Source organism: Bubalus bubalis, chromosome 13 (assembly GCF_019923935.1).
Source record: "Bubalus bubalis isolate 160015118507 breed Murrah chromosome 13, NDDB_SH_1, whole genome shotgun sequence".
Lineage (NCBI taxonomy): Eukaryota > Metazoa > Chordata > Mammalia > Artiodactyla > Bovidae > Bubalus > Bubalus bubalis.
This window is the reverse complement of record NC_059169.1, coordinates 58,844,760-58,857,492: the sequence shown is the minus strand read 5'-3', so window position 1 is coordinate 58,857,492 and position 12,733 is coordinate 58,844,760. Positions and strand designations below refer to the sequence as shown.

The window sequence follows — 12,733 nt, the reverse complement described above, 5'->3', positions numbered from 1 at the left end:
TGAGAACCTCACTGTCAGGAGCACATGAGGTCATGGCTCTCTGGGGCACCACTGAGTGACGGGATCCCTAGTCACAGGTCGACGCGAGCCGTCTGCGAGCTGAATAAGCTTGCGGATCCAGGCGGCCGGGGACAATCGTTGTCTTCATGGCTGCCCAGAATGAGTTCTTCTTGGACAGGAGAGCTGGCTATCACTTTTGAATAATCAATTGACTGACAAACATATTGTAAAGAATAGGATGATTTTTAAAATGCCTTGTTATTTTTTCCCCTGTTCAGGGCAACTGTTTTTCTTTTATCACTGTGGTCTGTGGCAGGGCTTGTGTTCCCTGATAATTTTACTTGGGAACTTAAGCTAGAGGACTCTTTGACCTCTCCTTTACCTATTTTTCAGAGTAGATGTTGGTGGCTCAGACAGTAAAGCATCTGTCTACAATGTGAGAGACCTGGGTTCGATCCCTGGGTTGGGAACATTCCCTGGAGAAGGAAATGGCAACCCACTCCAGTACTCTTGCCTTGAAAATCCCATGGACGGAGGAGCTTGGTGCAGGCTACTGTCCATGGGGTCGCAAAGAGTTGGGCATGACTGAGCGACTTTACTTTCTTTCTTTCACTTACTTTCTTATTGAGTTTTTACTGCTACAGATTTAATAGTTCATGTACATTGGAATCTACATCATTTTCATCATTTTAAGTGTTAAAAAGAAGGTAAAGATCCCATAGGTTTAATCCATTTAGTAAATCTCAGTGTACGTTAGTTTATGAGTACATAATACAAGTAAATTCAGAGATAAGAATCCAGGTGTATTTTCTTAGAAGGTAAAATCTGTTTTCATGAATGCCTTACAACTTCTTCACAATTAGGAGTACTCCTTCATTCCAATAAAAAAGTAGGAATGCTTTCTTGGCTTCTTCAGTTATATTTTGAAATTCTTCTCCTGCTCTTTGTTTGAAAATGTAGTTTTATCACTTCATCCAGGGTGACTAGGTGCAGGAGAATTTTTTTATGCCATCCCCTCTCAAGCATGTGAGCCCAGAGTGTGTGTGGATTGGAGTGGGGCAGCGCGCATTTCAGCCAGGAGGAACAACCTGGATACAGGCCTTGAGGCAGAGAGCTTGGCAGCTTGAGGCCCTGAAAGAAGGTCCATGCGACTGGGGCATGGTGGGGCAGGAGGGGTTGGGGTGACAGAGGATAATCATGGAGACCTTGCTGAGGAGTTTGCCTGGGCCACCGGCCACTTGAGCAGGGCGGCACCCAGCGGGTATTGGTGGTGGTGCCCTGGGTTCAGCTCTCAGCCTCCCGCTTGCTAACATCCCTCCTGTCATTCCCAGGACTCTGAGAGGTGGGTGGTAGCATCAGAGTCCACTAGACTGAGTACCAACTAGGTGCGTGGGTAGTCGCAGTTTTACTTCTGGCCACTGTACATTACACACCCTACTCTGGAATCTCCAACTCACAGGTTCTGCTTTCTTTTCTCTTTTATATTCATTTAGCAAATTCTTGTTGAGCACTTTGTAGCCACCCCCTCCTCCACAATCAGTTGTTTGTATGTCTCCTAGCTTCCAGGGTATGAAATCTCCACAAGTTTCATGTTAAATATTTTGTAATCAGGCACCAAGCACTGTATCTGTTTCAGAAAATGTCTGAATAAATGAACAACTAAAAGAAAGTTTATGTAATTATCATATCTAAGCACCGCAGTTATTTGAATAATTTGTTTTTAATCAGTCCTGTGTAGAAACATGAACATATTCCTCCTTCGTTCCATTTTTCTTTAACATACAGTTAACAGAAATTCAAAACATGCCATTTAAGTCCATAGGTCTAGAAAAAAAAATACGCTTATCTCTTTTCAGCCTCATACCTTAAGTCACTGGTAGTTTGTATTTTTACTCTAGATGAAGTAGCTATTTTGATACAGGATTATTTTTTAAAAAGCACTGTTCACCTTCAGATAAAAATAAGAAAGATAAGTAAAGACAAACATAAACCACCATATACATTTTTAGGAAGTCAAGCTCTTAATTTTTTAAAATAATCTTTTTGAGATAATTATGGATTTACATGGGATGGTAAGAAATAATACAAGGAAATCCCATACACCCTTCACCTAGTTTTCCCTAATGATAGCTAGCATCTTATAAGTGGTTCGGTAGCCTCAGGGAGTGGACGCTGATGAAATCCGCAGGCTTTATTCGAAGCTCTCCATTTCGCATGCCCTCGTTAGTGTCTGTGTGGATGTAGTTCTGTGCAGAGTCACAGGCCGCTTACCCAGCGGCACACGTTTCAGTTCCACCCCGAGGATCCCTGTACGTCCCTTTATAGACACAGCCGCTCTCTCTCTTCCCCTCTTCCTAGAACCCAGCCACCACTTCTCTCCATCTCTTACTTAGTAATTTCAAAAATATTGTATAAATGGAATCATATATACCATGTCATCTTTTGAATTTACTTTTTTTTTTTTAACTCGATATAATCCCCTTGAGATAAATTGAGAACTTTTAAAAAGTGATTTGCAAAGAAAGTCTAACCTCTTTCCCACTGGAATTGATATAATTGATATAATTATATAATTGATATAATCCAACAAATAGGAATCACAATCAATTTGACCGAAAATCTTAAAACAAACAAACTAACTTGAAATTACATGCATGAAAGAGCTTCTTTTGTTTCCATTGGCTTTACAGGAAATGATCATGGTAGTTCTGCTTCACTGATAGTCTTGTTTTGATTTGTTTTGCCTCCAAAGTAATTATAAAATATGTATCATTCATTTGGATGGTCTAAGTGCCATCCCTTGGGTATATTATTCCGTAATAAGAACTCCATCTCCTACCAAGTCATTCAGAGTCCTGATGAACAGTTTTGTTTTTAGATGAGTGTGTATATGAGTATATCACATTTTAAGCTGTAAATAAGAGTGTTGTTTGTAACCCACTGTTGATGTGTTGAGAATACCAGTACCCCACAAGCAGAGATTCTTTTAAGGTAAATTATAGATTGACTTACCTTGGCTTCAAAGAAGAAAAAAGGTCTTTCATTAAAAAGTATTTAAATAATTAATACTTAATCTTTCTAAAGAAACTAGCTCACATTTGTAGGGACTGCTATACGTTTACTGAGAGGAGCTGTAATTGACATTTAATCTGAATGAGCATGATAGATTCTACCTATACTGTGCTTGCTTAGTTGCTCAGTGGTATTCGACTCTTTGCGACTCCATGGACTGTAGCCCACCAGGTTCCTCTGTCCATGGGAGTTTTCAGGCAAGAACACTGGAGTGGGTTGTCATTTTCTTCTGCAGAGGATCTTCCGTTATAACCCAGGGATCAAACCTACATCTCCTTTGTCTCCTGCATTGCCCTCTTTACCCGCTGAGGAAATCCTAACTGTACTATAAGAACAATTAGCTACTGACCAACCTATATAGCTAGATGTTTGGATGATTGCTTCAAGATTTACTCTTTTGTTTCTCAATTTGTAGCTCAAAGCCACTTTCAAACTGTACCAAGAATTATAAACTTAATTTCTGTGGCCATCCAGGTATAAGTGTATAAAGCAGACCAGTGTGAGTAAATTGAGAGTATATGTGTCAAACTGAAAAGTTAATGTCCACCTGTAAACGTTTAAAACAAAAATTAACTGTGTCAGACACATCTACAGGCCAAAAGTTTTCAACATTCTGATCATCTTGATAGACATAAATTTGTTAGACTGTTGATTTTGAAATGTGAAAGAGCTTTTTAGTGACAGTGATTGTATCAGGTTTAAAATAGGAAAAGCCAAGAACTTCGCAGCATGAATGCAGTTAGCATTATGTATTCATGAGGTGGAGGTGTGTGTATTATTTTTTGTTTAATACATTGTGGATGTCTTTCCACATCAAGTCATATAGGTCTGTATCTCATGTCATTTAACGATTGTAGGAACCTTCCATGATGAGGATGCACTATCATTTATTTGTCCATTTTCTTGCTGATGGATATTAGGGAAAATTCAAAGTATGTGCCAGTGTAACCTTTGTGGAAAGTAATGGTCAAGTACTCTTCTATTTTCTTCGTTATTTTAAAATATTATAACTTGAATAAAAGCTCAGTAGAAATTAATTTTTAACTTAAAAGTTGATCCCAGGAAATAGTAGGTTCCTATCATTTGCATAACTCTTAGGAAGCCTGGATTTAATTATATTTCTTTCTGAGTGAAGCAGACATGTGGCTGACCCATTTTGAAGGGCATAATTTCTTGGGCATTAATGGCTGAAGGGCCCTTCTGCAGTAGTTTGAAGCTATTAAAAGATTCCTTGTAAGTTCAGAGCAAATAGATATTTACCCATATTCACACATAAAGAGACAGTGTTGAATAGTTATGTATGAGTGAGAACTAAAACTCACACTCTATTATGTAGACGGTAGGCTCCTTGCTTTAGCAGTCACTCATTACTTATTTGTTGTGGGAAAGAAAGAAGGTGGTGCTTTCTTACAACTGAATCATTATTGTAAATTCTTCCTTGAATTTTATTCTAATGGAACTTAAGGTTCCTGGATCAAATTACTTCTTTCCAACAGTGTTGTTTCATCAGACCTCTTCCTGTATTAAGTTCTTTGGTATAATTTAATTTTATTTAGGAAAGACAGCAAAAAATTCTCACAGGTCATATCAAAAGGGCTTTTCACCTGAAATATAGACTTCTGTTTCTTTTATCTTTTGAAATACTTTAAAAATTGAGATAATAGGGTACATAGCAGTTAGAATACGGTTTCTAATATGGAACCTGATTCTACTCTATCTGCTGTGAAATCCAGTTACATCCTGTTGAATGCAGAGTTGGGTGTGTATAACATTTTGCTTGAGGAGATATTTTATAATTATCAGTACATTTTCAAGGTGGTGATTTTGAGGTACTGGGAATAGCAGTGGCCATGGTGGTGGCAGATAGTAAATGAGTGACCTGGTATCTTGGTGGTGCTGCAGTAGATTCCAGTTTATTCGTTGTAGACTTTGTCATCTTACACATTTACTGTTTTTTTTTTTTTTTAAATAATAATAAAAAGATGTTAGTAACTGAGGAGGAGAGCTTGGGTGACCTGGTGCACTGGCAGTCTCTGTGCTCTGTGTGTAGAGAAACTGGGCTCTGGCTGTACCCTTCTTTTTTAGGAAGGTGTTATTTCCTCTCATATAACAGGCCTTATAGGTATAGAAAACCTCACCTATATTTAAGGGAGATGAATGAATATTGTGGTTGAAAAAAAGTGTGAATTATGGACAAAGAAAAATTTTAAGTGAACATTTTGGAAACTATATTAAGAATGGTATAAGCAAATCTGTATTGACTTGGAAATGTAAATCCAGTGGCTCTCAAAAATGTTAATTCTACTGTCCATCTTAGGTGTTCCACTGAGGGTGCACCTGTGTTCTTTGTTACACAGAGCTCCACCAAAGTGGATGATCATGTCATTGGGATTAAAGGAACTACTGTTATTGACTCTTCCAATTAACTCTAATGAAGTTCTTCAAAATTATAGTTTCTGGTTAATTTGTTTAGGTTTGAATGATTTTTATAGGATAAAAAGTTGCATATAGTTTATTTTTTCTCTTCCTTTTTTCTAAGAAGCATATTAGCAACTGAATTTTTTTTCGTATTTAGTGATGTGATCTGCAGGGTAACAACTTGTATTAGCTGTTCAGTGGAAAACTGCCGAACAATTACAATGAACATTATAAAAGCATAATGAATTTTGCTTTCCCTTTGTTCATTTATATGGTAAATATATCCTCTCACACACACACATACACACGTATTAAATAATGAAAATCATGTCTCAAATTCTAGACCTTTAAAAAGAATCTTATCAGAATTTAAGTAAATAAAAAACAGAAAATGGCATTATTACTAATTGAGAATGTGACTGAAATGAAAAGTTGTTATTTTACTTTAAAAATGTTAAGACTTTAAAAGAATCATTGTCTTCTTTCAGATAAACTTGCGCCTCATCTTGGTGAGCGGGAAAACGAAAGAGTTCCTATTTTCTCCTAATGATTCTGCTTCTGACATCGCAAAGCACGTGTATGACAACTGGCCTATGGGTGAGTAGTGGTTTTCTCTTGAGAATGAATAATGTTGATTCTTTGTGCCCTGCCTTGTTTCACAGACATTTTGAAAAAGTTGTAAGTAAAATGTAAGAAAACAAGCAAATGATTGATGGTACAAGGCTTAAAGTTGAAGGGGCTGCTGCATCCCTGCTGGGTTTGGCATTTCAGCTCCCTCACTGCAGAATGGTAAAGGAGCCTGGGCATCAGGTCGCTGTGTGGCCTTAAAGCTGTTTTAATGTAAAAGAAAATTTTTTTTTAAAGGAAAACACAAGGTAGCTAACACACACACACACACACACACACACACACACACACACTTTCATATCAGTAACTCTCTTTACACCAAAGCACAAAGTAAAAACAAAGAAAAACTATCTTTAACAAATTATAACACATTTTTTAAATTTTTGGTCTATTCTGTACACAACCTGCTTAGGTGGCATTTGACAGAAAGTGAATATTTCATTCATGTCACTTCCTGTGTTTTCTGAACTACTACAAGGTCAAGAAGGTATAAAATCCATTTATGCTTTGCATTTTCAAGCCAATATCCATGACAGAATTTTGGAGTGTGTGCATTTATGTGTGTGTGTGTGAGAAAGAGAGAGAGATCCTTTCTCTGTTTTTTTTCCATGTAATAAGACTCATACCATCCTCAAACGAGTCTTCCGCTTATATTCTTCCTATGAAGCTAACCCAAATCAGTTTAATCCTCTTAATTGCGTGTACCTAGTGATACGACTGTTTGTGCTGATTTCACTAATTTTACTGGACTTCCCTGGTGGCTCGGACAGTAAAGAATCCACCTGCAATGTGGGAGACCTGGATTCGATCCCTGGGTTGGGAAGATCCCCTGGAGAAGGGAAAGGCTACCCACTCCAGTATTCTGGCCTGGAGAATCCCATGGACAGAGGAGCTAACCAAAACAGTTTGTACTTCTTAAAGCACAAGACTTGTATTAACAAAGAACACAGTGTATACAAAATGAATCAATTAGATCAGTAGTGCTCAACCTAAAATAATGTTATATGAAGCTCTTTTAGAAGAAACTCTTTAATCCTTATTAACTTCTATACAACCATAAAACTAAAACAGATCTACAAAGAAAATGCAAATATAGCTCTAAAACCAGTAATGTTCAAATTAACAACTTTAATGTGCCACGTGGCATATTTTTGCTAACACTCACTCACTGCTTGCCCCATGAATATGGTACTGTGGAGAATGGCGTGCCTCCTCTCCCGCTGGCTGTAGATAACCCAGTTATGTGTGGATTTACCACAGACCCTTCATGCACACAGTGTACCAAATTGTCATTCAGCCTTCACTGACAGGAACATGTCATTTATGTATTAAGTCGACCTTTGTTCTTTTCTTGTTAACCTCTTGACAATTAAAGAAGTACTGCTTGGTACCAGTACAGTCATAAGCTTAAACGCATACATGAGCACTAAAGTCCCAAGGCTGTACTTGGTTGTAAGGTAATACTTTGAATTATCTAGATAATCTCATCCAGGTTATCATTAAAATGAAAAGACAGTCTAAAAACTCTTGATGATTCTTTGGGACTTTCAGACCCAAAGAACCTGTCTTAAGGATTCATAGACCTGAGTTTAAGAAATACTGCTTTAGACAAATACTTTGAAATGACTGGGTCTTTCTTCTTGCTGATAACCAAGGAACAAGTCAATACTAGCTCCTGAATCAGAAAGAGACTGGAGCTAAAGGTCATAGGTAAGAAGGAATTTCAGAAGAGCTGAAGTAACTAAACTTAGAATACTGGATTGTCTTCACAGCCAGGCAGATAGATAAGTAAGACTGTGAAAAGCATTTTCAAATGTCTGAGAGTGATGTTGTTTGTTTAGTGGCTAAGTTGTGTCCAACTCTGAGACCCCATGGACTGCAGCGTGCCGAGCTTCCCTGTCCTTCACTATCTCCCAGTTTGCTCAAACTCATGTCCATTGATTCATTGATGCTATCTGACCATCTCATCCTCTGTTGCCTCCTCCTTCTCCTGCCCTCAATCTTTCCCAGCATTAGGGTCTTTTCCAGTGAATTGGCTTTTTGCATCAGGTGCCAAAGTATTGAAGCTTCAGCTTCAGCATCAGTCCTTCCAATGAATAGTCAGGACTGATTTCCTTTAGAATGGACTGGTTGGATCTCCTTTCAGTCCGAGGGACTTTCAAGAGTCTTCTCCAAATCCAAAGTTCAAAAGCATCAATTCTTTGATGCTCAGCATCTTCATAGTCCAACTCTCACATCCGTATATGACTACTGGAAAAACCATAGGTTTTTAACTATATGGACCTTTGTCAGCAAAGTGATGCCTCTCCTTTTTAATATGCTGTCTAGGATTGTCATAGCTTTTCTTCCGAGGAGCAAGTGTCTTTTTATTTCATGGCTGCAGTCACCGTCTGCAGTGATTTTGGAGCCCGAGAAAATAAAGTCTGTCATTGTTTCTATTGTTTCCCCATCTATTTGCCATGAAGTTATGGGAGTGGATGCCATGATCTTAGTTACATTTCTCCTGGCATTCTTGATTCCAGCTTGTGCTTCATCGAGCCCAGCATTTTACATGATGTACTCTGCATATAAATTAAATAAGCAGGGTGGCAGTATATAGCCTTGACGTAAAATCCTTTCCCAATTTGGAACCAATCTGTTGTTCCATGTCCAGGTTCTAACTGTTGCTTCTTGACCTGCATACAGGTTTCTCAGGAGGCAGGTAAGGTGGTCTGGTATTCCCATCCCTTTAAGAATTTTCCATAGTTTGTTGTGATTGACAGAGTTAAAGGCTTTAGCATAGTCAGTGAAGCAGAAATAGATGTTTTTCTGGAATCTCTTGCTTCTTCTCTGATCCAGTGGATGTTGGCAGTTTGATCTCCTGCTCCTCTGCCATTTCTAAATCCAGCTTGTACATCTGGGAGTTCTCAGTTCACCTATTGTTGAAACCTAACTTGAAGGATTTTGAGCATTACCTTGCTAGCATGTGAAATGAGTGCAATTGTGCGATAGTTTGAACATTCTTTGGTATTGCCCTTTTTGGGGATTCGAGTGAAAATTGACCTTTTCCAGTCCTGTGGCCACTGCTGAGTTTTCCAAATTTATTGACCAAATGAACAATGCTAAAGGAAATATTCTATTCACAATAATCTTGGGTGTGATGAATTCAAAGTAATCCATACCAAAGTGTTAACAACTCGATCTTCCTTCTGGAGGAGAGGGGCCTGGGACCATGGGAGTCAGAGGGCACTGAAGGGGGACGGATGCGGGAAAGGCTGGGGGCGGGGCAGGGGCTCGTCTCTTCTTTCCGGCCATGCTGAGTCACCCACAGGCACTGGTGGTATCAAACGCACTTCATCATCTTGAACAGTCAAAACAAGGCAAAAGGGAGACCCTCCACTCACCTCCTTTATCTTCTGTCACTTGCTCTTGAGAGTCTTTTAAACTAGTTTTTGTGTTGACAGTTATCTCATGAAAGCAGGAACTTCTGTAGGAAACACACACATGATGCTAGAATTCTTAAGAAAGGTGATGATGGAATTTTCAAATCTCTATCAAAGTCACAACTTCAAATTCTATATCTACAAGGTAGTGAAAATTACTAACCCCATACTTTGTCATGATACAGTGTCCTCAAACTACTGTTTTGACAGAATCGTATTCCGTATTTTACCATAATAAGGTAAGGTATTCTCTAAACTGAAGTATTCTGTTATCCATCCTACACACCAGTTGTCTTTCCATTGTCTTTGCACATTATCCTAGATTTCATACTTGTATATATGGTACCTTGTGATATCTGTTGCTTTTCAAGTTCATTCTGAGAATTTTGGGTAAACTGAACTAAAATTGTATCTTCTGTAGTGTTTATCAATTGGCTTTAAAAAAGCAATAAAGTTATCCACATTATGAAAAAGTAGACACTGTTCTGCTTTTTAAAATTTTTATTTTCTAGTTACTGAGGTATAATTTTTTGTTGTTGTTATGCTCTTTACCAATATACTAACGCTTTTAAAAATCTTTGTTAAACCTACTGTTTCCAGCCTCAAATACATGTTTTAACAGGTACAGATACCGGAATATTGCGATGTTTTGTTATTTTGATAATCAAAATTAATTTTCAACTGACTTCTTTTTAACTAGGATTAGACTTTCCCCAACTCATTTGTTTTAGTTTTTAAACTTCAGGACTGTGTTCTGGCACATTTTGGTGTTTTTTAAGAAGCAAAGACTAACCTTAAGCAGTTCCTGCTGTATAGTGAGAAGCAGTGAGAACAGTGCTTGCGAGAGTCGTGATTATTCCAGTTAGCAGGAAGCTCCAGGTGTCCTCTCTGATACTCTTCATCTGAATGGGATCAGAATTTTAGAACAATGCGGTAATACCTTAATTTTATGTTGAAATGCACCTAACAATTCCCTGGTTCTTTTCAGACTGGGAAGAAGAGCAGGTCAGCAGTCCAAATATTCTACGCCTTATTTATCAAGGAAGATTTCTGCACGGAAATGTCACATTAGGAGGTAATGGCCACCTTTGTAATGGGACTTAGTGCCTGTGTTGCAGCAGCATCATTTGTTTGTTTAGATGCTTATGTCTGGTTTTGCTAAAAACATACAATTTCAAACTCTATGAATTTTGCCTAGTTTTTGGTATGTCTACATTTTTACATTTTGCATTCTAATTTCAGCTCTATGCTTAAGTGTTTACCACCTTGTAAAATAAACTCTTAAGCCATTAGAGATGGGAATCCACACTTATTATTTTATAAATGTAGTGTAATTTTACTTCTGGGTAATATAATGGCACCCCACTCCAGTACGCTTGCCTGGAAAATCCCATGGACGGAGGAGCCTGTTAGGCTGCAATCCATGGGGTCGCTAAGAGTCGGACACGACTGAGCGACTTCACGTTCACTTTTCACCTTCATGCATTGGAGAAGGAAATGGCAACCCACTCCAGTGTTCTTGCCTGGAGAATCCCAGGGACGGGGGAGCCTGGTGGGCTGCCGTCTATGGGGTCACACAGAGTCGGACACGACTGAAGTGACTTAGCATAGCATAGCAATATAATTTAGATGTCATATTTTTAAGTTAAATCCAGACACACAAACTTGGCAAAGTTTATGATGGTGGATTTTCAGATATAATATTGAAGGGATGTTTTCATTTTGACTATAATTGATGGAATTGCTAATCATGCAGAAGTACCGGTGAGTGAGTCATGTTAGAGAAACGGTGACATATAGCGACTGGAAGAGCAGACCTTAGAGCCAGGTTGTCCATGTCGGAGCTTAGCTGCGCTGCGCACTGGCTCCGTGACCGTGCTCCGGCCACTTGCTGCTCTCTGTCCTAGTGTGGTTCCCTCGTCAGTAAGGTAGAATGGCCATAGGGCCTCAGAGCAGCGCTTGCACGCATTACACACTGTGTCAGTTTTCGCTGCTCTTCACGTGTGAATGAAGAGACGTGGCTCAGTAGTGCCCCCGCACGGGGATGCATTTTCTACCATGAGCAGAATTTGTTTTTAAGTACAGGTATTTCAAATATATTGTGATAATTAACAATAGAAATTTGTAGGCAGAGGAAGTGATCTACTTTAATGTATCTTTGTATACATATAGTCATGAGTTTTTTTCTCTAAACCTAACAATTGAAATGTTTAATCTGATTCTCCTTAAAGATAGGCTATTTTCATTCATTCACTCATTCATTCAGCATCTATTTATTTCTTACGTGACAATAGTGCTAAACACTTAAAGGTACAGGACTGAAAAAGATAGAATCTCTTCCTTCAAGGTACTCTGGTATTAGATAGTAGAAGCAGATAAAATTCACTGTTAAAATGCTGTGTGACGAGGGCTGGAGTAGATGAATGCAAATGATTATTATGACAGATAGATAGAACGTTTCAGTATGTAATTACAAGTGTTGTCCTTGGCTGTATTTCACATTCATTGAAAATGGGACCGTATTTTAGCCTTTCTTTTGATTATCTGTGCCTCAAGTAACTCTTGGAATGTCACTGGGAGACATGGCCTGAATTAACCTATTGACTCCACGAGTGCGTCTTGAGACTCCACTTCCCTTTAAGTGTTGACCTGTGTGAGCATTTTCTCACCTACTTAATTTAATTACCTCTCTGTTGTGGCCCTAAAGCTCCAACTTCATGTTAAAGATCATAGAATTTGTGTTAAAATCAAATCATTGATTGTTTTTTGGAATTTGTTTTTGAACGATTAATAGATTGACTTACATTATTTCTATGTTGCTGTCAATCTTTTTAAAACCAACCATCTCTCTGGTCTTGTGATTTAGACAATATGAGAATATAACCTGGATCCTCTAAGTTGATCAGTAAATCTGGGTAATGACATTCACCCCTTGAGGGGCTTTGGTTACTGTTTTTCTTTGTCTCCTATATTCTTGAATGTGAGTACTGAGGAGACGGTGCACAGCGTCATACCGTTGAATGGCCAGCGTGGAGCAGGCCTGGGCGTGCTCTACACGGCTCGAGGGTTGCTCTGTACTGTAACCCTGCCACCCTGTGGGTGTCGGTATCTTCCTTTAAATGCAGATTTCTGCGCACCCAGTCCCCCTCCCCGTCTCCCTGCCTGCTAGGGCTGTGTCGCCCCCGGTGGCTCCT

At 38.8% G+C, this 12,733-nt stretch overlaps 1 protein-coding gene across 2 annotated transcripts in view; it reads left to right on the top strand.

Moving 5' to 3' along the window:
* UBL3 (ubiquitin like 3) overlaps window positions 1-12,733 on the top strand; it is a 48,663-nt gene that overhangs the window by 30,295 nt on the left and 5,635 nt on the right. For both annotated transcript variants that reach the window (XM_044927315.1, XM_006078582.4), the window contains exons 2-3: window positions 5,979-6,087; window positions 10,528-10,614. In XM_044927315.1, the coding sequence (XP_044783250.1) occupies window positions 5,979-6,087; window positions 10,528-10,614 (196 nt within the window). The remainder of the gene's footprint in view (window positions 1-5,978; window positions 6,088-10,527; window positions 10,615-12,733) is intronic.